The sequence below is a fragment of the Scardinius erythrophthalmus genome (genome assembly GCF_964197995.2).
Source record: "Scardinius erythrophthalmus genome assembly, chromosome: 11".
Classification (NCBI taxonomy): Eukaryota; Metazoa; Chordata; class Actinopteri; order Cypriniformes; family Leuciscidae; genus Scardinius; species Scardinius erythrophthalmus.
In genome coordinates, this window is record NC_138231.1 from 30,088,912 (window position 1) to 30,113,082 (window position 24,171).

At 42.2% G+C, this 24,171-nt stretch overlaps 1 protein-coding gene across 2 annotated transcripts; it reads left to right on the plus strand.

Moving 5' to 3' along the window:
• The first annotated feature begins 1,025 nt into the window (after positions 1-1,025).
• prrc2c (proline-rich coiled-coil 2C) lies at positions 1,026-24,116 on the plus strand. Of its 2 annotated transcripts, none has more exons than XM_081378042.1 (31): positions 1,026-1,199; positions 1,328-1,440; positions 1,602-1,727; positions 1,878-2,173; positions 2,313-2,392; positions 2,575-2,711; positions 3,184-3,271; positions 3,364-3,535; positions 3,655-4,234; positions 4,703-4,878; positions 5,707-5,944; positions 6,198-6,405; positions 6,515-8,929; positions 10,594-10,754; positions 12,307-12,461; positions 12,614-12,992; positions 13,183-13,268; positions 13,389-13,583; positions 13,847-14,098; positions 14,535-14,627; positions 14,714-14,815; positions 15,049-15,235; positions 15,340-15,537; positions 16,181-16,302; positions 16,437-16,627; positions 16,725-16,959; positions 17,077-17,385; positions 17,598-17,701; positions 20,009-20,156; positions 20,232-20,456; positions 22,306-24,116. In XM_081378042.1, the coding sequence occupies exons 1-31, from the start codon at positions 1,075-1,077 to the stop codon at positions 22,552-22,554; spliced, it is 8,145 nt and encodes a 2,714-aa protein (XP_081234168.1). In that variant the 5' UTR covers positions 1,026-1,074; the 3' UTR covers positions 22,555-24,116. The 2 variants fall into 2 exon arrangements, with proteins under 2 accessions (XP_081234168.1, XP_081234169.1); XM_081378043.1 differs by having other exon boundaries at positions 20,009-20,135.
• The last annotated feature ends 55 nt before the right edge of the window (positions 24,117-24,171 follow it).

Here is a 24,171-nt window from a genome sequence, read left to right on the forward strand (position 1 = left end):
TCATTATAATAAATTATGACACAAGTAAAAATATAATAAAAATGTATTAGTGCACATATTTAGCAAAATACTCCTCTCTATAGCTATTTTTTCTAGTCAACTACGTGTTGGTCATTAAATGGCTTTCCTGAGGTAAATGTAACGTTCTGTGACATAATTGTTCACCTGCAGTTTTATTGACCTCTTTCCGTGGTTGAAAAACACTGATTGATCGATATTATGTGTGAGGCATAAATACCTTTCGGTAAGTTGTACTGTATCTTTAAATAAAAAGTAACAGATGATCGTTTTACTTGAACTGAGGCGCTACAGCGATCGGTCACGTCACATTTACAAGCACCAAAACGGTATTTATTGTCTGAATTTCGTAATAAAATGGACAGAACATAAGAGCTGAGAATTTTCAAAAGTAACCTGCTCTGTCTAGTCTGTCGATGTCAGTGTACTCTTTGCTCCGTGATTTTTCTCTGAGTGAGAAAATTAATGTGTGGCACGAGAGCGTGTGAAAAGTGTCGATTGCGTGAGTCTCACACTGAATGCGTAGAGTTGACAGCCCTGCTTTTAGAAGCGGGATAAATCGTCGGCAGCGTTCCTCCTTCCGCCATGCTTCTTCTCCATGTGAAGATTGTTTACATTAGACTAGAGTGCGCACTGCCGCATGTACACAGCGCTTCATGTGGGGATTGTTTACATCAGAGTGCGCACGTATTTTGCGCAGCATATACGCAGTGTTTGTTTAAGCGGTTGATGGAAAATAAGCTAATGCGCGTTCTATAAATATAAATTCTGATCTATTATTTTTCACGGTATTTTGAAGTGCCCGCGATAACAATATCGTGCATATTCATTACCGCGATTTATCGCATTACCGAATACCGGCACATGTCTAGTTATAAGGTTATAGCTGCAATTAATGATGTTCTTGTTAAATTTTGGTCAGAAAACTATAGTTGTTTTGTCTAAATCAAAAGATTAGTGTGTAATTGTTAAGGCTAATGAAATGTATTTTTTTCCTCCTTAGTTGCTGCCAGACATGGGCTCCAAAGTTTGGGCAAAGTTGCCGTTAGTCGACGCATGCCCCCTCCAGCTAACCTGCCCAGCCTGAAAGCTGAGAACAAAGGCAACGATCCCAACGTCAGTATCGTACCCAAGGACGGCAGCGGATGGGCCTCCAGACAGGATCAACCAGGAGACGAACGGTAAAACTACACCTTATGATGGGTTGTATTGCCTGTTGCAAGATTAGTTTTGGAAGTTATAACACTCTTGTTCCAAACATACTCCTTTAGATTTCGGTGATCCATTGACACTTCTCTCATAATTATAGGCAGCAAGAGACCCCTCCACCACAGCCCAAGCCAACTGTGCCCCAGACCTCTGATGCCCCTCTGGGTGGCAGCCGCTCCTGGGCCAACAGCAAACAGCCTGGGCAGCTGGACGGTAAGCCTTTTCTTTTGTAAAGCATTTCATTGTTGTTAGAGTTCTCAAAATACTACTGTGAACTGTAAATCCTTATCTAAGCAAATTTAAGTAGCAGAATTATCAAAATTATGAATTTTAAACTGATAAAGCCAAGTGCTTCAATGGCGCTGTATATGCAGGAGCTCCTCGGATGAGCAGTCAGTTCCATCAGGAGTTTCCGAGTCTGCAGGCGGCGGGTGAGGTGGATAAATCAGGCGATCAGGAAGATGAACCCTATGGACCGGGCCCCAGCCTCAGGCCTCAGAGTAATTGTCCTTCCCATTCACTCACAAGCTTTGTGTAACATCCCTGTTACAACCGTTCGAAATAATGTGCAACAATTTCTTAATGATAAAAAAAAAAATGTTTTCATGTGCACTCCCTTACACTGGTCTTTAATGCCTATTGCCAACCAGATGTGGGTAGCTGGCGAGAAGGTGGAGGCAGGAACTTAAACGTTGCTCCCAGCCCCTCAGAGACTGACAGTAAGCCCTCTGAGGAGTCAGGCATGGGTAGAGGCACACCATCTCCTTCTGGGGACTCTGATGAGGCAGGAAAACCCTCTGCTGGTGAGAGCAGAGAAAAGAGGGATGCCAGGGACAGGCTCCCACCTACTGCCCCTCAGCATAAACTCAACGGTGGCCAGCAACCACCGGGAGGGATGTCATCGCAGTTCCATGCTGCCCAGTTCAGGAGCATGATGCCGCCATATGTGAGTGATTGTTATTTAACCACTGTTTATTATTTCTTCTACCTCCTGAAATGTGGCATGCTGCTATATATTTTTCTGGGTGGTACTTATTTTGTGAAGTGCATTTGGCAGTGTTATTTTAATGTATGCATCTTTTCAGATGTTTAATGCTTACCCTCGAGGGCCCTTTCCTCCTGTACAAGGCAGCTTTAGATACCCTGGACCACCGGAGATGTCCAAGTAAGTGGTCCCATAAGGTCTGAAACTAAACTTAACTTGCTTTAGATGGAAAAGTTGAAAGTGGAAGCAGTTGAAAGACAATTTCTATTAAACAAGACAATTTGGTATTTTGGGATACTTCCAGGACATTAGGAGCTTTGTAAATTCTCACTTTCTCACGTTTTTCTCTCTTCTCCACTTAGGGGTCCACGGTCTGGAAGACCCGCACAACCTCCCTCTCAGCCATGGCATCAGGATCCAGACAGGCCATCAATTGTTAGTGCCACTGAACTAAAGGAGCTAGACAATCTGGACACTGATGCTGATGAGGGTTGGGCAGGTGAGAGTGACCATTGGATAGGGTTTTTTTTTTTTTTTTTTTCACAGTTTGTGGTAGGGTTAGGTGGGGATGTACAGTGCAACAGTAGAAATGTCTCAGTTGTTAGAGGTTGCTATACCATTTATATCTTGACAGCTAGCCACATGACTATCAGCTTGACACAAAATGGGAATCATTGAATTCAGAATTCAGCTTCTTTAAATGTGGCTCATCCAGTCAGAATTTATAGTCAGTACCTGTTGTCAGTTTTTAACTCGTAATGCAAAGCATCCATTTTTGCAACAATGTCGGTACTTCATGTTATGAGTGGTCTTGCATTTGGAAGGTCATGGGTGCTTACCAGAAGATAAGTACAAAATAATCAAATTAAAGGATTATCAAGTTTTTAATTCCCAGGCTTATTAGGTATTGCCTTATTTTATTTAATATTTAAATCATTGTCCATTGAGTCACAATTTTTGGTCTTATCTAGGTGCCCAGATGGAAGTTGACTATACTGAGAAACTGAACTTTAGTGATGATGAGGAGAACCATTCAGCTAAGGAGAAAAGCGATGGCTGGTAAGCACTCATCTTTGTAAAAAAAATTTATTGCAGAACATATTTGGGCATAGTGAAAATTGGTCCTATAAAACTTTCTTGCAAAAACACAGGGAGTGGATGACTAAAGTTGATCGTATGCGAACAAGAAAAATTGATGTCCAGGAGGGATGGAAAGAAGGAGCAGAGGAGAGGAGTGATGGCAAGAGTTCATGGGTGGAAAGTGGAGATCCCAGGGCTCCCTCGCCTGGCAATCTTGTCCATTATAGCAAGATGGATCAACAGGTATGGCGTGCACTGGGATAGTAGTCTCGGATTTGACAAAGTTAGCTGAAAACGTATTTCTTTTTTTTTTAGCTGCTTTGTTTTTTTGTCTATAATTAAAAAAAAAATGTATTGTGCAGGGACAAACTGTTGGACGTTCTGTGGGAAGTGGTGGCCCACGTGTTACAAAGCTGGCCACTTCAGCACCCCCTGCTGGTGAGGAGGAAACGGAAGCATGGCGACAGAAACGGAAGAAACAGTCAGAGCTCTCGGAAGCAGTAGAGCGTGCTCGCAGACGGCGTGAGGAGGAGGAACGGCGCATGGAAGAACAGAGACTTGCTGCCTGCAAAGAGAAACTCAAACAACTGGAGGAGAAACGTCGACCTTCAACTACAGAAACTTCTAAACCAACTACGCAAGCTCACGATGACCACCAGGAAGTGACTGAAACTGTGCCTAAACAACCTGCTGAAACTCCACCCCCTCAGCCTGCACCACCTCCCCCTGCACAGCAACCCTGCCTTCCCATGCCAAACCATCAAAGGACAGAGCCCACTGTGGAGGAGGTGCCACAATTTCTTACTCGGCAACCTAGCCCTCCTGTTCATAGGACTGCCCCAGAACCCCAAAGCAAGGTTGATACTGCTGTAAGTGAGGAGGTGCATAGACAAGTGGATAGACAACCAACGAGAGACTACTTCAGTGCTGAGGAGCCCAGAGGTAAATGGATTGAAAGCATCACTGTTATTACACCGAATGCATTTCGCATAGAGGTTTGTCTCCAAAAATGTACCTCTCTGCATGTATAGCAATACAAATTGCGGTGTATAAACTCAAATGGCTTTCTATTGCAGTGAAGCTTTAGTTGTAAATCTAAAGAATCAAATGGTTTAATGTACAATGTGAAAATAAGACCAGCCAGGGTAGGGTGTAAAATCTTGTTTGAACCAAACAAAGCAAGTGTGACAAGAACCTTAATTGCGCTCACCTGGTTTGATGCATACTATAAATTGGGATGGAATTTTCCTGTAGTGTAGCTCAAAAATAGTGCATGACACTAGCAACGCCAAAGTCATTGGTTCAAATCCCTGTCGCTTGGGATAAAATCTTCTGCCTGATGTGTAATTATTCTTATAGAGTGTGCTAGTTTTAGATTTAAAATTGTCTATTTTTTTTTTTTTGTTTCAGTTGAGGAGCCTCAGTTGTCTTTGTCCAGACTGGATCATTCTGTTAATGAAGATACACCTCTTCCATCTCAACTGGAAAATGAGGGGGAGACAGGGACTGCTGTTCGCCCTTCTGTCACCTCTGGATACTCAAAACAGTTCCAGAAGTCTTTGCCACCCAGGTTCCTTAGACAACAGGTGCTCACACATTGTCCTAGCTTTGTTTGTTGCCTGCTTCCTTTAAAGCATCAATTTTAGTTTGAACCCTGTAAAAGATGAAAATGTATAGTTTGTTCAGGTCTTAGTTTGAACCCTGTAAAAGATGAAAATGTATAGTTTGTTCAGGTCACCTGTCAGATAATATTTGTAGGGCTGAACGATTAATCGCACTTTCCATGTAATAGCACTTAAATCGAGATGGCTTATCGCGATATTTTATTTATTTATTTTTATACGCAGCTTGTCATTGATGTACGGCTATGTAAACGCTGCTCCATCTGAAAGCACTGTGAGTTTGAGTCACTTATAAAGTGCATTTGAAAAAACAACACGCATCAAACATCTTTCCAAAACATGAGAAGCAAACAACATTTAATAACATGCATTTACTCCAAACTCACTTCATAACGACAGTTGAGCATCCTTCTGTGAGATGATGTGCCACCTTACACAGAATAAGGCAGTCGTGTGTTTATAAGTCATGTTTAATCAAAGTGTTTCAATCTTCTGTTTATTCAGCTACAGCGATAGGGATTTCCTGGAATGATGCGCATTATTGTACTTCTGCGGCGGGGCATATTTAGCATGTTTGCATGAGAGCGCCCTCTGGCGTTCAAATGGGGCAGTATTTACTACCAATCAGCCACACTCCACTGACAAGCTGCGCATAAATTAATCGCAGCCTTTGCCAAATCGTGTGCGGTTTTATTGCGATAAATCGTTCAGCTCTTATTATTTGACAACTGAAGTTCTTTGTTGTAATTCCTGCTTTAATGTAGTAAAAACATTTCCTCTTAAATTCTTTAGGAACAGCTTAAACAACAACAGTGGCAGCAGCAACAGCAGCAAGGTGGAGGGGGTCCGGTCTCTCCCTCAGGGGGTTCTGTTCCCCCTCAGCACAGATCCCTATACCAACCTCTTGGCCCCCACCACCAACACCTAGCCTCGATGGGCTTTGACCCACGCTGGCTAATGATGCAATCTTATATGGATCCTCGTATGATGTCTGGACGGCCACCAATAGACATGCCTCCTATGCACCCCGGTATTTCTTGCAAACTGAAATTGTTTCCTTTCCTAGTAACTAGGTAACAAACCCAATCACTGGAAACTATTAAAATATACAGTAACACATTTTCTCGTTTCATCTTATGCTCTATCACTTCCTCGTTTTTCTTTTAAAATACGTCTCCAGTTTTAGTATTGTGAAAAACATTATTTCTGACATTTTGTTTTGGAGCAGTTGTTTTGTTGCATTCTATATCTGCAGTCGTAGTAACTTTATTTTTCATCATCAGGGAGAATGCCTAAGCAACTGGTACGACGAGAGCCCGCAGACAACAGCAGCTCTGGATCAGACACTTTTGATCATCTGACCCGACCCATCAGAGAACACGGAGTTCCCAGTGAGCCTCGAATGGTTTGGGGTTCTGACCCATATCCCCCAACAGAGTCCCTGCCTTCCTCTGCCACTGCTAAAGGACGAGAAGATGGCAAGGAGCCAAGGTGAGAGACTGCAGTGTTTTAGAACAAAAATATAGTTATACGATTTCCCCCACTGTTAGAAATAACGTGTTTGATCAAGTGCTAAGATGTTTTCCTCGTCCCCTCTTAGATTGGATGCTGGTCTGGAGCTGGATAGAGGTCTATCAGGTGTCTACCCTCAGGAGCATAGCCCACTGGAGCCCCGGGGCAAAAGTGACTTCTTCAGGGATTCATCTGAAACCTTATCTGCTTTTAGTCGTATTAACGAAGAGGTACCAGGTCTCTTACAGACTGACAGAACACCAGTCATCCCCTCCTTTGACCCTGAGGAGGTTAACCTTTCCGGTGCAGATGAGGTTGAAGCCATTGGACAGGCTGTATTGAAACGGAGTATCTCTCAAGGCTCCAGTCACTCTTTGAAACTGGAAGAGCCCAGATTTGAAGGACTTATCATAGCACAGAAAACCCTGGACCTTCCCGATACTGTGGAAAGACCTGAGGACAAGTCCAGAAAGGAGCCTTTTGGTCAAGGGTCTGTGAACAACAGCCGTTCCACTCCTCCGGTGTCTAATGATGGTATGCACAAAACTGAAAAGCTTATTTTACCTGCGCCCAGCAAGCAGAAGTCAGAAATGCGCTGGGGATCCCGTGGATCTGGATCCGGGAGGAGAGAGGGTCCCGGAGTGGAGCGGCCAGTCAGGAGATCTGGACCTATTAAGAAACCTGTACTACGAGACATGAAGGAAGAGAGGGAACAGAGAAGAGAGAAAGAAGAGCAGCGAGGTGAACGATCCAAAAAAGAGGGTGCTACTTACAAAGGTGTTCCTTCAGCTGCTGTAGAAGCAGGACTGAAAGAAGGACTGAAGCCATCTGGTGATGGGAAGAAAGTAGTGGTAGAACCTGAAGTGGGAGTAGCGACTGGTGGAGCAAAATCCAGAGATCTTCAGACAACGGTAGTTTCTACAGTCTCAACTGCTCCTGAGGAAAAGTCAGACATGCCTCCAACTAATGACAAACGTCCTGAACCCAAACTACCATCTCGCAAAGAGTCTAACCTCCCTCCCAGATCTTATCGCAGAGACGAGAGGGAGCGAGAGAGAGAACGTGACCGAGAGAGGGACAGAGAAGCAGAAAGAGAGAAGGACTGGCCATCTGATTATAAAGGCCGCGGTCGAGGAGAGTACTATTCCCGTGGCCGGAGTTACAGAGGCAGCTATGGTGGGAGGGGCCGAGGTAGCCGTGGTCGGAGTCGAGGGGACTACCCATACAGAGAGCCACGATCACGCTCAGACTTGCCATTAAGTGCCACGGGGACTGCTGGGTTCCGCTGCCGGGAAGAGAGTGAAACCCGTAGTGAGAGCTCAGATTTCGAAGTCTTGCCCAAGCGCAGACGCAGACGAGGCTCGGACACAGATTCTGAAAGTGAAGGTAGAGAATCTGCCAGTGACACCGGAGCATCAGATCGTGAGCCCAGCACCAAACCAAGCAGACCGATTCGTCGCGAGCTGACGGAATCACGATCATCTAAATCTGCCTCCGGATTTGCAGCTGGACCTATTTTGGAAAAACCTGTGTCTAGGGATGAGGATGGGCGACCAAAACCAGGTTTTCTGTTAAAGGGTGAGGCCGCACGCCGGGGAAAGGGTGGTTTGCACAGCAGGCGAGGTGGTGGCAGGGAACGAGGTGGCCACAGATCTGCTCCTTTCCGTCGGGCTGCTGTCAAAGAGGGCTCACAGTGGCCCTCGAAGCCCATGGAGACATTTCGACCAGAGGAAGCTGAGACCTCGCGCACTGATAGCACACCCTCCGAACGACGTCATGCCAAGTATGATAACAAGAAGATCGGAGAGGGTGGACAAAGCATGAGGGAGAGGCCCCGGAGACCAAGGGCAGCCCGTCCACCCAGACAGGACAAGCCCCCACGATTTCGGAGGCTTAAAGAACGTGAAGCAGCAGTTTTTGCTGGTGAAACTACTCCTGGAATGCCAGTACCTACGTCTGTCTCCCCGACACGGTCTAAAGCTCCTGGAACTCTGGTCACTTTGCCCGAGAGAGTGGTTGATGCCACTACAGCACCTTCTCTCACTCCTGATGTGACTTCGCCTGAACTTCCTGTCACAGAAACGGTTGTTCCTGAAATGGGAGCCACAACTGTAGTTGCTGCTGGCAGCAAATCACCAGACTTGTCCAATCAGAACTCTTCTGACCAGGCCAACGAGGAGTGGGAGACTGCCTCTGAGAGTAGTGACTTCAATGAACGGAGAGAGCGAGAGGACAAGAAGCAACTTGAAGCGGCCATGACCGCCACCACTTCCTCCTCCTCTGTGCCCACACCGATCTCTGGGGGACAAAGCAAATCACCCACAGAAAGTGTGGCAATCCCAAAACGGGAGTTAGCCTCAGCAGCCAAGAGGAGCTTCTCCAGCCAGCGGCCTGTCGATCGACAGAACCGCCGGGGAAATAGTGGGCCTAAAACAGGTCGAGGCTACCCCGGGGGCAAGAGCGAGAGGAGGGGAGGATCTGGAGCCAAATCAGGACGCAGGGGGTGAGTCCTGAACTCCTTCTTTTTAGCCTTTGTTTTCTCCAGAAGTTTTGGTAGCACATTTTGAGAGAAATGTGCCCGGTTTGGTAATGCATAACGGGGCTTGAGCACACTAAGTAAATACTTGAACCCCTCATTTTCAACAACCGAAAAGAGGTGCATATGCTAATGCGGTGGTGCTCATGTAAGATGTAAGGGTGGCGCTGCCAATAAAGAACCTAAAAGCTGTCACAAAGAACCGGTAAAAGTAACGATTATGAATGTAAAATATAGCAAAGAGACATTTTAATTGTTTATTAATAAACAAGTGTTTTTTTATATCAGTGTCGGCTGCAAAGATGAAGTTGACGATGCTGACTCGCGATCTTCGCATGTTGTGAACGCGCCAGAGAGAAATGCACATTTCGGATTACATAAGCAGAGAGCAGTCTGTTTTCTTTCGTTTTGAATTGTTCTGTTTAAAAGTAGATATTTCAAGCTTTCTATAGATATATTTATCAGGTCTGTGAGGCAAGTAGGCTACCTTATATGCCAAGTTTCGGTTCATTTGAGACAAGCTCCAGTTCACGTGCCGGCGCCTCCGTGTCGTGATTATCTATTGTCTGCTATATTTCTTATTTATTAAATCCAGGAAATTGGTTGATGAAACATTGATTAAAATTAAGATACAATTAATACAAAACAAAATTAACTTTAAAGAAAGGCTTTGTGCTTTCTGTTTGAGGTCTCTGTGAAAGTTTTAAAGCAGTCTTTTAGTGCCGCTTTCAGAACGCTCACGTCCGTAACATTGTTTTTTCCTCATAAATGCAAACACGAAAAATAAAATAAAATGAATATTTTATGTTCTGTGGAGAGCCAACCCTCCTTCATCCGGTGGGTAGTTTTACTTTTGGTTTGCGCAGTAAAAAATATTTGCCACCTAAAAGTTTTTAGATTTTTTGTCACGTCTGTAACGCATGTATATTTCCCTCATATTAAATATAAAACGCATGTGTAGACTGATATTTTTCTAATGTCTGGACTCCTTTATTAAGGGAGTATGGTAGGGAGTATGGATATATAAACAGACGTTTCAGTATATTGGTATTAAATACATTTTCTGAGAATTTATATTTCAAGTTTTGACTGCAAATGTCACGTCCATAACTGAATTTACGGAATAACGGAATTGCCCAATTTTAAAGAATTTATCCTCAACTAGTTTTGTGGTGTAGGTCTACGTATTTTATAATGTTAACTTCCAATAATACTAATAGTATTTAAAGATGTGGAAGCATTGGATTTGGACAGGAAATTTAACTATGGGAGTTGGAAGGGGTGTGTCGCAATTCTGCCTTCTCACACCGCGACACAGGTTCGTGGATCTGAGTGTTGCGATTTCGGTTTCATATTGCATAACGTTACAGCCCTACTAGTTTGAGCTAAACTCTACAAGATGTTAACCCTCCATAAGCAGGATTGGACACCCCTGCCTAAAGTTAAGAATTGCATTTCAGAACAAACTCATGCAGAACCATCTTGAAATTAAGCAACTGAATATATGGTCCAAGTATACTTCAGCTTTTCATGGCTTCCTGCTTTATTAAAACATTATTGGAAACATATTATTTAAATCTTCCTTGCTCTGATTTTCTGATGAGCTAATATTTTCTCTCTATTCCCTGCAGTGCTGCTGCTCAGAATGCAGAGGCCGCTCAGGCTGGTACAGGTCAAAAGGCTGGAAAAGATCAAGCACCCAGCCGCCGGAAAGAGGAAGCAAAACAAGCAGTCAAAAAACCCAAAGAGAAAGAAAATGCTTTGTCTCAGTTTGATCTCAACAATTATGCCAGTGAGTATTCAAGACTTTTGTCTATATTGCAGTAGTTGCACCCAGTAGCAACCTTTTTTTCATAGTAATTAATAGACAATTTTTAGTGACTCTAACTCTGGCGTTTTAGCTTGCTGATTCGCTCCAAAAAAGAAGTTTTAATATTACAACCCCAAATCCAGAAAAATTAGAACATTTTGAAAAATGCAATAAAATCTAAAATCTTGTCATTTGTTAATTTTCTTTAACCTTTATTTAACTGACAAAGATACAAATAAAATATTTTCAGTTTTAACTGACGAACTTAAGTGTATTTCGTAAATAAAAAATAAATTTTGATTGTGATGGCTGTAACACACACTCAAAGTTGGGACAGCGGCATGTTTTCCTCCGTCACCTTTCCTTTTAATTACACTTTTTTTTTTTTATGTTTGGGAATAGAGGATACTAACTGCAAGTGGAATTTTTGCCCAATCTCAACTGATACATGACAGCATCTAAACAGTCTGGTCATCATTGTCTGATTCTCCTTTTTATGATGTGACAGATCTGGACTGCAGGCAGTCAAGCACATCCCTTCTATGGTGTAGAGTGTCTAGAAACCACTTTTTAGCATTTGAAGAATTAGGCCTTGCATTGTCTTGCTTTCCAGAAAAGATGTCGTCTTGATGGCGGTATACGTCACCCATAACTTTTGCACTGATGCACCCCAATACCATGACAGATGTTTGCTTCTGCACCTGTCACTGATGAAATTCTGGATGGTCCTTTTCGTCTCTGAGCACTCCGAAACTTTTTTCCAAAAACATGCTTAAACAATGATATTTTTTCCAGTATTGAGCCCTTGTGTTAAGTGACAACGGTTTTCCAAAGAACTCCCGAGCCCATGTGGCTATATTTAACAGAATCATGACAGTTTCTCGTGCACACACATTCAACGGAGATCTCCTGCCTTGCACTACACAGACTGAGATTTCTCTGGATTCCCCTGAATCTTATCACAATATGTATGGTAGTTGGTGAAAGATCTAAATACTTTGCAAACTTGCATTGAGAATTGTGATATTTGAATTGTTTGACAATTCTCATGAAATTTGCCACAAAGTGGTGAGCCATGACCCATCTTTGCTTGCAAAGACAGAGTCTTTGGTGGATGCCCATTTTATACCCAAACACGATCTAACCTATTACCAGTTTGCCTGCTAATTATGAACTCTTTTAAAACAGTTTAACTTGGATATTCTGTAGTCTTTTCACTTTTATTTTGTGGCTGTCTTTTTTGTAGTGTGTTGCAGCCATCAGAATCAATATTTGTGTATATTTACAAAATACAATTAATTTGGTCACTGAAACATTGGATTTTTTTTCTTTCTTTTTTATTATTTTGTCAGTTAAATAAATAAAAATTAACAAATCTCATTCCTCAAATCCTCATTTTATATACATTTTACAAAATGTCCCAACTTTTCTGGATTTGGGGTTGTATTATAGAATTATTGTATTACTAAGTCTTAATATTGGTAAACTGAATTAAGTTGTTTGAAACTCATTTGTTCTCTTTTCTCTTCCACAGGTGTAGTGATCATTGATGACCACCCAGAAGTCACAACGCTGGAGGACCCTCAGTCGAACACTACCGATGATGGGTTCACAGAGGTTGTTTCACGGAAACAGCAGAAACGTTTGCAGGATGAGGAACGAAGGAAGAAAGAAGAGCAGACTACACAGGTGTGTAAAGAAGAGGAACTCAATCATTTATTATTTTATTAATTTAGTATTGTCCGTTAGCATTCATGTATTGCATGCATTGAACCATGGCAGTTGGTACAATGCCAAAAATGTCATCTGATATCTTCTATGTCTATCCAAATGCTTTGCAGAACTGGAGTAAAAAGGGCTCTGGAGAGAAGGGCAGGGGTGGTGGCGGTTCTAAACTTCCTCCACGGTTTGCCAAAAAACAACAGCAACAGCAGCAAGGAATGTCAGCAGGGCAGCAGCAGCAACCATCAGCCCCAGCTCCACAGTCCCAGTCTGTCCTGCAGCAGCCTCAACCACAGCCAGCTATCTCTGTGTCACAGCACAATCTGCCCGCCTCTAATCAGAGCACTAGCCCGCCCCAGCCTCTTGAGGGTGCTGTTGCACCTCTGGCTCCTGCATCTGTAGACTTCTCTGCCAAGAGTCAGACGCACAACACCCTGGGTACTGAACTGTGGGAGAACAAGGTGGCTGGCTCCACTGTTCTCTCTGATGTCAAGAAACGTAAGTGTCTCAACTTAAAGCCATGTTTACTTACACCGCATACTGTCTTTATTAATGTTACTTGAATAGTTTCTTGAAAAACTAAGAAATAAATTAAGAGCAGGGAGTTTTTCTTCTTGACACATATATTTTTGATTTAATTTTAACAGTTCTGTATCTGATGGTTGTCCCATTTCTCTTTCTATTGTAGTTGGACCTATCAGCCCTCCCCAGCCTCCCTCTGTCAGTGCCTGGAATAAACCCCTTACTTCATTTACTGGGACTGTTACACCTGAGGTGTGAGAGGATATTTGAATAAGAATTAAACAAGGCTTGATATTGTAATGGGCTGACAGCACCATTTTGATAGTCTAAACTTTAGTAAGTGGTGATGTTTTTTTTTTTTGTTTTTTTTAGGGTGTGAAAGCTGGCACAGACACTGGGGTTGAGCTGGGTATGGACAGTATCCAGTTTGGTGCCCCCTCTTCAGCAGGCAGCACTGAGAGCGATGGAGTACCCACCCTGCTAGAGAAAACCTCTGATAATAAATTACCCGAACCCAAAGAGCAGAGACAAAAACAGCCCCGCGCTGGACCTGTCAAACCTCAGAAGGTAGTCCCTGCTTTTGTCTATAGAAGGACCTGTATATACAATGTGCAACCGAATTTGCATCACATAATGCAACAGAATTTCCAAGTGAAACAATATTTGTATGTTTGCGAGATATATGGCACAGGGCTGTGAAATTTGCCCAAAAGGGGGACAAATTGTTGTGCTGATATGCAAAATAGAAACATTTTCATTAGTGGTCCCAGACTTTTTTGTATATAGGTGAATAATGAACCTCATTTAAAAAATCAATTTCCCCTCTGCAGTTACCTGACATCCCTCCTCTGGAGCACAAAGAATATAAACCTGGACCCATTGGTAAAGAGCGTTCGCTCAAGAACCGCAAGGCTGCCAAAGATGTGCGTCAGTCCGATGGAGAGGGTCTGGATAAAAGTGGAACTGGAGGCAGCCGAGACCGAGACTCCAGCTCACCTACTAAAGACAACGTTCCTGAGCTGGGTGGAGACATTGAGGGCATGATCACTGCTCCATCAGCAGAATACTCCAGCAGCTCTAAGGTGCAGTATAATATCCTGCTGCCTCAATCCTTTCATTTGTACACTACCGTTCAAAATTTCAGTGAGTTTTGAAAATGTATGTTTTTCTTCAGAAAGGTTGTATTAAATTGATCATAAGTGTCAGTAAAGACATTTTATGTAACAAAATACTTTTCAAATAATGCTGTTCTTTTGAACTTTATATTCATCAAAGAATCCTGAGGAAAAATCACTTTCCACAAAAAATATTAAACTGTACAACAGTTTTCAACATTGCTCAAGAACATTTATCAAATATCAATATAATTTTTGCTTTTAAATTGTCTATTACACAAATAAATGTAGCCCTGGTGAGCATAAGAGACTTTTTCAAGCGCAAACTTTTGATTAGTAAGTGTATATTTTATAGAAAAATGAATTGTTTATTTTTCCCTGACACTGTCTATTTATTGTGCAGGAATCGGTGACTGATTACACAATTCCGTCGTCCTCTTTAGCTGACAACGTCCCCACTGCAGGGACAAAGATGGAGGAGAGCCTTGTGACCCCTGTTAGTGCTTCAGTGTTGTAATCAATCTTTGTGTTTGTGTGTGTAGTTTTTCTGTGTTCTGATCCTTTTCTTGGTTGTTGGTTCAGGTGGCTCTCCCGCACCCGTTACCTATTCAGCGAAGAGAAGCCCTGCAGCAAAGCTCCAGCCTTGCCACAGTCTCTCCTGCTACTGTTGACCTCACACTCAAAGTAAGACGCGTGATGATGACTGAATGATTCATTTGCTAATCAGAATTTTGTGTTTTACAAATACTTATCCTCTAATCAAAGGCAGCAATACACAAAATTTTAGGCCAGATTTTTTTTTTTGTTATAGTTTCACCATAGTCATAAATCATCATAAAACATACTCTACACAAGTATGTGAAGGCCGATGCTACCAAAAGCATCTTGTAAAACTGCTTCTCACTGTTTTTCTGCAGATGGAATCAGCACGCAAGGCTTGGGAGAACTCACCTAGTCTGGGGGAAAAGAGCTCTCCTGTCACCTCCTCTGCTTCCCCCATCACCAGTGGAGGAGGAGCAGGCAGTGCCTCCTTCAACTCCTTCTCCAGTGCTTCAGTGCCTCAGATACCTGTGGCCTCTGTCACCCCCAGCACCTCACTGTCTGGTAGGAGTTTACACTTTATGCTTTGACCCTTTCATGGGGTGTGCTGGTAAAAGCGTTTTAAACAGACATTGGTAGAATTTTAATATTGGTCCTCTGTTACACAGGATCCGCGACCTACACAACATCCTCTCTAAGCACGAAGAGCACATCAGCCTCTGACCCTCCCAACATCTGTAAGGTGAAGCCCCAGCAGCTGCAGAGTTCAGTAATGTCCAGCACTAACTTTTCCCAACTGGGCTGTGCGCCTTCTCTGTTACCGCAGCAACAGACCCCACAGGTGTTCGTATCCCAGTCTGCAGCAGGTACTTTTATTTATAGACCATGACCAATATAAATAATTTTGTTATTAATAATTTTGAATATTGTCTTTTGAATGGTGTTCATTTGATTTATTACACTATTGTTACACTAAAGTTTGGGGTTGGTAAGACTTTTAAACGAAGTCTCTTATGCTCAGAGGCTGCATTCATTTGATTAGAAATGCTGTAAAAATTGTAATATTAGGAAATAACATTAGAATTGAAAACCTTTTTTAAAAAAAATTGTCACATGATCCTTCAGAAATCATTCTAAAATGCTGATTTGATGCTCAAGAAACATTTCTTTTTTATTTTATTATCAATGTTGAAAACAGTTGTGCTGCTTAATATTTTTGTGGAAACCGTGATACTTTTTTCTTCAGGATTCTTTGTTGAAGAGAAAGTTAAAAAGAACAGCATTTATTTTAAATAGAAAATGTTTATAACATTTTAAATGTCTTTACTGTCACTTTTGATTAAATGCATCCTTGCTGAAAAGTATTAATTTCTTTACTTACTGACCCCAGACTTCTGAACGATATGTATTTAACCATTTCTAATTGATATGGCATTTCTATACTTTATATCTTCATCTGCATGCAAAGTCGTTTGAATAAATGATCATCTCTTGTTTCTAATCGTGTAGGTACTGCAGCTCAAATCCCGGCCTTCTACATGGACACAAGCCACTTGTTCAGTGCGCCCCACCCTCGCTTGGCTCCTCCCACTTTAGCCCAACAGCAAGGCTATCAGCCTGGACTTTCACAGGTATCACCCACCACCAGTGTCTTCCTCCAGCAGGATCAGCCTGTCCAGTCATTATCTTGGAATGTTTCCAGTAGTCCTATTTTCCTGAAGTTATTGAGGTTGGTTGACACCCTGTAATGATTTGTTCCTTGTAGCCCACAGCGGTGCAGCAGATCCCCATCCCCATCTACGCTCCTCTTCAGGGGCAGCATCAGCATCAGCACCAACATCAACATCAACACCAACACCAACACCAGCATCAGCACCAGGCCCAGCTGAGCCTCAACACTGGACCTCCGGTGTCTCAACAGCAAGATCTCTTCAGCTCCTCCTTACAAACCTACAGGTACTCCAGACTGCTTTTAACTCTGCAGCATCCAACAATTTTATATGTAATATATTATATTTCAATATATTTATTGTGTGCTCTCTTCCTTTCACAGATCTCAGCAGGCATTCATGCAGAACAGCCTCTCCCAGACATCTGCCATGATGCTGTCTGGGACACCACTGCATAGTTACCCTGGAGTGCAGCCCCCAGATTTGGGCAAGCCTCAGTCCAACCTGGCCTTTCAACAGACCTCAAACACCCAACACATCCCAATCCTGTTTGAACCCCAACTGAATCAGCCCTCTGGCATGGGAGGATCACAGCTGATAGACACGCACCTACTGCAGGTCAGAATTTAATTCCGGCTGCTTGTGGCCAATTATACTTTCGTCCTTCCCACTTTTTCAGTCTGCCATGACCTTGATCTAAACTCTGCTGTTTTTTGTGTGTTTGATGATCTGCAGCGTCAGGGAATGAGTCAGCACTCAAACATGTACTCTGGACAAGTCCAGCAGCAGAGCAGCTACTACAGCTCAACACACAGTCCCAGCTCTGCCCTACAGCAGGTGACCGTTCCTGTGCCAGGTTCACAGTTGTCTTTGCCCAACTTCGGCTCTGGTGGTGGTCAGCCGCTCTTGGCTTTGCCTCAGTCCCTTCCTCCGACCCCGCCCCAAGGCCCGCCTCCCAGCCTCAACCGCCAGCCCCCCAGCAATCCGCCCTACCGTGGCCTTATTGGCCAGAGTACACACAGTATGATGCAGCCTTCCAATAAGGTTTGTGCATTGCTCTATTCAGTTTTTTTTTTACACTTCTGTTTATTTTAAAATTTATTTTACTTCATATGTGGTTTAATTTACTTGCAATAATCAAGTTAATGGCTGTAGACCAGGGATATTTACTCATGTTTGCTGCTTGGCAAGTTTTCATTGTAGTTGTAGATTAATTCCTGCACACTTGAAACATGCATGCTTTTTATCTGTTGTAGATGTGTGAGATGGATCTGAAGCTCTTCAGTGGTGGAATGGATATGAAGCCTGGAACTCCACCTATCAGCGCCAGAAGCACTACCCCCACATCTAGCCCTTATAGGTGTGTGTATGCATGCAAAGCCATCCAGCTTAAGGCCCAAATATCTTTTTCCCACAAAAATATTAAGCAGCAAAAACTTCAACATTGATAAGAACCAGTATTAATTGAGCACCAGTAATTGATAAAAACTGATCACCAAATCAGCATATTAAAAGTTATTTTAAATTGTAATCATATTTCGCAATAATAACATTTTACTGTATTTTTGATCAAATAAATGAAGCATTGAGTATATGAGATTTTTCAAAAACCTTAAAGGGATACTTCAGGATTTAGCATTAAGCTTTGTATTTGTACCTGTAGTATTTTCGAATTACCATGCTTTCCACCCTCATATCCCCCTGAGACGAGAGATTTATGTATTTTTTTGTCTGGAAGAAATCCTCCGATGACGCAAAAATCGTCATTTTGCGTCATCGGAGGATTTTCTGGCCAGAGGCTAAAGACTACAGCCAGTAGGAGGAGCTGTTCTGCATGTGTTCAACCCGCCCATAGAGGGTGGGATCTCACTCACAGAATGTACACACAGTGTCAGCTTTGGAAGCTAAGCTAGCAGGCTCTTGTTCTATGGAGAAAACTGAGTAGTAGGAGAAAGCTGAATAGTAGGGGTTACCATCCTCCTTTTCCCGGACTTGTCCGGCGGGCGAGATCGTTCAAAATGTCCGGGATTCAGCTTTTGCGTTCTGTGGTCGCCATTCATTGTTTACATGCACACCTTTTGTTTCAATCTAGCTGAATTCATTCCGATTGGTGAGTCTGAAGTAGTGTTTACATGAACGCTAAACAAGTGATCGGTTGATGTGCGTTTTACCATTGCTAAGAAAATTCCCCCTCCTCCGTGAGAGATGTGAGACCCGGCGCGTCTCAGTAATGACGCCACCGGCCTCGCGCCGTTCTCCCGCGGCCGTCAGCCTCGTCCTGCTCGCCACAGTAAACATGATGAATGGCGACTGTAGAGCGCAAAAGCCGAATCCCGGACATTTTGGGCTATCTCGAAATCACGGGCAAACTCGTCACGGAGACTCACTAAGTTAGTAGCCTAACCTTGTTTGTTTTCAACTGCGCTCTCTAACTGGTAGCAGGGTTTCCGCGGGGCATTAAAAAGCATTAAAAGTCATTAAATGGATTTTGCAATAATTAAGGCCTTAAATGGCATTAAATTGTAATCCTACAGGCATTAAATTTTTTTATGGTTTTGAAGAAAATGTTATATTATCAATTTATTTGAATAGTCTTCATGATTAATAATTTTTATTTGCTGTCGTCGCAAAATATGTACGTTAGTGTGATTAAAAACACGCGGAAACAGTTTGGCGATTGCCTCCGGCCGGAGCAAAGTTGCGGAGGTGGCGCGAGTAATTTTGGACAGCAGGAACAACAGGAATAAAACTAGACCAGAAAACTGGGAAAGTGCAGGGGGGGAGAAATCATTTTTATCCAGATATCAATAGCTGTATTAGTATCAGTGAGACTGGCCTTTATGTTGTCTCTACATTCATTTATAGATTAACTGTGAAATGATTACATTATAAAATATATAAACCTAAACAAATGTAAGTGTTTTAATTGCGGAAAAAAACGTTTGAATAATCAAGTTAATATATATATACACACATACATACATACATAATATCCGTGGTTAGTCATGGGTCGTGTATGGCATTAAAAATAAAAAAATGGCATTAAAAAGGCATTAAATTTAAATTGAAGATCCCTGCAGAAACCCTGGGTAGGCGTGGCCTCCTAGGGCAGCGAAGCAAGTGCATTCTGGGAGTTGTTGTCTTTCATCCACATAAGCCAAAAATACATTTTCTGGCTTTTCTCAGTCTAGAAAGCTCCGAATTAAAAAATTTCTTCACATTTCTTCTACATAAATGACCTATTTTAAATACACATTCATCTTTCCAGAGGTGAAGTATCCCTTTAAATCTTAATTACTCCAAACTTTTGACCGGTAGTGTAGAAACCTTAAAAAGCATAGCAGCGCTTGCTTGCTGTTTTTCCCTCTTGACTGTCGTTTGCTTGCTTTCGTTACTTGAGTAATGGGTTGTTTTGCTAAACTCTCCTGGCAATTCAACAGGCTCAATTGGCCAAAAAGCCACTGATGGGGTCTGATTAATGTCAGTGGTGCAGAACACACCAGAGTAAAAACTAGACCAACAGACAGATGCTCAATTACAGCTCATTGGCCGACAAATAACCTTCAGCTTGGAGCGTCACAAGCCTTTTAGTGTACTGGATGCATATCCGTTATCTGTCATAAGCATATTTTGTGTTTTCTGATAGCTTCCTTGTTTGTGTTCTCAGGGCGAGCTCCACAAGCCCCAGTAATCAGTCTAGCAAGATGAACAGCATGCTGTATCCCAAACAGTTCCAGTCGGCATCTGCAGGAATGCGCATTGCCCAGCACTTCCCAGGACAGTTCAACCCACAGGTCAGCCACTACAGACACCAAGTAAGTTTTTGGGAAATCTTAATTCATTAATGTTTCTGGAGTATTAACTGTTTCTCGTCTCTATCATGCTTGCAGATGTTGTCTCAGGCTAACATGGTGTCTCCATTGGTACGTCCACCCCATGCAAATTCCTTTCCTGGAGGGGTACAGCGTTCACCCATGGGTCCACCCATGTCCCCCAACCTGAGCGGTGGTCTGATGCCCCATCCCAGACCCCAGCACCCTCCACGTGGACCTTCTGGTCCCCCGTTAGTACCCCGCGGAACACAGGCTGCCATAAAAGCAGAACAGGACCTTAAGGTGAGTGTGGTGAATACATTTATTAATGTAAAAGTGCTTTTTTTTTTTTTTTTTATGATTTTATGGCATCGGTTCTCAACCAGGGGGCCTCACTTAAAGTGATTTAAGCCCTGAAGGCATTTTTAGAGTTGTTTATTTTATTTGCATTTGCATTTTTTTTCCTTTAAAATGACACCATTTATTTATTTACTTAACTGTATGTGGGTAAGGGGAGGCTTTAAAGTTTGTCAATATCAGACGAAAATCCATAATAAGCTTAGGAGTTTAAGGGGTTAAAATAAAACCAATCATATCAATAACTGAAAATCAGTAATAAAAAGATATTTATTATTTTTTCACCCCCGTTTTTCCTCCGAAGCACAGGATCTTAAAAAAAAAAAACCTGGATATGAGGTAGCCTAATTTTATGACTAAATGATTCGTCTAGATTTAGAAATAACATGTAAATTAATAAAATGGTAATATTCCATTCCATAATATTCTCAACTAATGCTGTAAACTGGTACTAGTACATTACTATATTAAAGGTTAAAATTAACAAAATTACACATGGAATTTTTAATTTATGTAGTGCATATGTTTAGCAAAATGGTTAATAATTCTAGCTTACTATTGAGATATGGGAATTGAATTACTTTTCTGAGGTAAATTTAACATTGCTTGTTTTATTGACATCTTTCTGAGGTTGAAGCAGTGATTACATTGAGACATGAAATATTTCAGTAAGCTTATTGCGATTTATTGGATGGAATGCATAAGTTTTGTTCATGCATCTACTTAAAACAGCATAGACTACTAGATTGATTCTTGGTATTGTAAGAATCAATACAGGTTAATCAAAATGAGAAAAGATTAAAATCAAGAAATCAATGCACTCATGTTTTATTTAATTCATGTAAAATTACATCTTTATTGTGACATGACTCGATGGATTACATGACTGTGAGATTCTCTATTTTTTGCGCCAAGTTTAAATTACATATTAAGCATGTAACAGATCTCATTTGTGCATTAATGGCTATGTTAAAGTCGGCATGAAATCAAATTTGACAAATCTTCTTTTTATATGTAATATTGTAGTTCATTATAAAGGATTTATCTGTGCACTTCATTATTTTTTTAAAATTCATGTATCCTTATAATCTTTAATCAAATACATAACCCTTCCCTCCCCCCTCGAAACAACCTCTCTTCTCTTTCGGTCACGTGCCATGACGAAAGGGTGCGGCCAGAGCCGATGAGGGTGCGGCTATCGAGATTCGAGATGCTCTTGAGGGTGAACTTGACTGATAACTTGACTTGACTCATCTTGGTTCGCGGGAATAATAAAATAAAATAAAATAAAAAAGCCTTCATGGGAGGGTAACGGTGGGGAGTCCGGTGGAGAGAAATCCTCCACAACTTAATGTAAACTGGCATTCAAATCTGCCTCCATTTTGTTTGCAACGCCCAACCTCCAACGATCCAATCAATTCCCGAAGGACGAAATCAAGCCCCGCCCTAAATTTTTTTTCTAATTTCAGAAGCCGTTTCACTCGGATATACGTCACAACAAGGGAAAAAATTACAATCTCAACTTCCGTTTCATGCCGACTTTAAAGTTTACTAAGGGAGGTTAGTTTATATTTATTGGTAAAACAAAACCGATGCCCGGTTATGAGAAAATGCTTAAAAATCAGGAAAAAACGCTCACTACATGTGGATCCAGTCATGTGGCCTTTGCATATTGTTGTGGACAATTGGTGCCTTTGGAGTCACAAAAGGTTGAGAACCACTGCTTAAGAGGTTGTATGTGAGGGCACTTTCTATATTGGCTTTAAATGTGTCTCACTCTCTCACTCACTCTCAGGCTAAACAGAGAGCTGAGGTATTACAGTCTACCCACAAGTTCTTCTCTGAGCAGCAACAACTCAAGGCTCCAGTAAGCAAGCCCACCCGCATGGAAGGAGCAGGCAAACCCACCGACAGCATCACTTCAAATCACCAGGGGGCGCCATCTGACCGCGCAGAGTCTGACAAACCTGCTCTAGCAACAACCAAACCCATCCGGACGGGTCCGATCAAACCGCAGGCCATCAAACCAGAGGAGAGCAAGTAGCAGTTATTGCTTTAGAAAGGGCACATGGATGGATGGAAGGATGGATTGAGAGGCCGGAGGCTTGGGAGAGGGGGGGCGGTGACGTCCTACAGCACCTGAAAGCAGCAGAGAAGTGTAGGGAAGTAGAGTGATGGAGGTTAATTTTACGAGGTGATGTGCATTTCTCACACTTACTGTGCCCTTTTTCCTCATCCTTTTATCAGTCCATCCATTCTCTCTGCTGTGGTTGGCATTACAGAGAAAGCGCCCCTCCATTGTGTGAACTGTACATCCCCAGTGAACAATGAAGGTAGACATCAACAAAAGTTACAGTGAGAATGCCATTTTTAATAGCAATATGATTTATTTTTCACTTTCACATTTCCGCATGTAAAGAAACACGTTTTAGGAAGGCAAATATCTCCTTTTTTTATTGAAGAAGTTTTCCCCAATTTTTGTTGTTCTTGATGTTCTCGAGCAACAATGTTGAGGTTATGGTGATTAAAGATACAATGAAATGTCTACACACACACTTGCATATAATTGTGTTTGTGTGTACACCTCTCAACATTACCTGCTCACTCACGATTACTTTCACTTCACTTCAACTATGTGTATTGGCCTTAACAATACATAGAACGTCATTTCAGCAGATTAGGAATTGATTACCGACGTATCTGATTATTTCATCGATTGCAGTCTCCACTGTGAGCCTTCCCTCTTGCCTTCTCAGTCAGTAGTCTACGCCTGCAAGAATTGAAGATTGTGCGTTTGCGTGTGTGCGCAAAATAACCTTGAATCTTTAGCCAAAGGTTAGGCGTCAAGAGACCTGAATCCTTTTAGATGAATATATGATTTTGACAAAGATGGCTCTGCTTGGTCAACATATAGTAGAATTATGATGGAATATTTTCTTTTTTTGTAAACGGTTCCTCCAGACCAGGCCTATGTTTGATATGTCCTAAGCTTAAGCCCCTCCCCTTTTCTGTGAACGATGACAGATGTAGACACACCCACTTCTATAACTCCATTTCACCTTCCAGCCTCTCCACACAGCTCCCAACCATGCTGCTGACCAACTCTGACTCTCCTGACCAATCACTGCAGAGGAGGGGCGGGGTTTAGGTTGGGGTGAGTGGTCAAGCATTTTAGGTTCAATGGTAACGAGCTGCAAGTTTAGAAAGAGCAATGTTGAGTGTAAGGCAGCCAGACTCAGTGGGGGGTTTGGGGCAGGAGTGATGCAAGTCTTTAACAGGTTCCCAGATGTTTTGGACTACTCTGTTATGGTGACCACAGGCCTGAGTATACAAGCTCTTTCTCCAAACCACTCCTCTTGGGTTGCTAAGGGGCATACAGTTGAACAAGGGTTTCAGTATGGCCCCCCATTTCTTGTTTTAGTAGATATGAGAAACTACAAACAGAAGGGGAGGAGAGGGAATTGATTTGTTTTTCTTTTCTTTTTTGATTTCTGTTTTGTTTTACTTGTACAGGGGTTAAATCGCTGTATTAAAATATGTAAGGTCTTATTTACATTCTCCTGGTTTGGTTACAGAAACTAATAAAATAATATGCTGTAAAAATGAGCTGTGGTCATGTTTGTTTTGTGCTGCTGAATTCAGTAAAATACCTTAATGCATG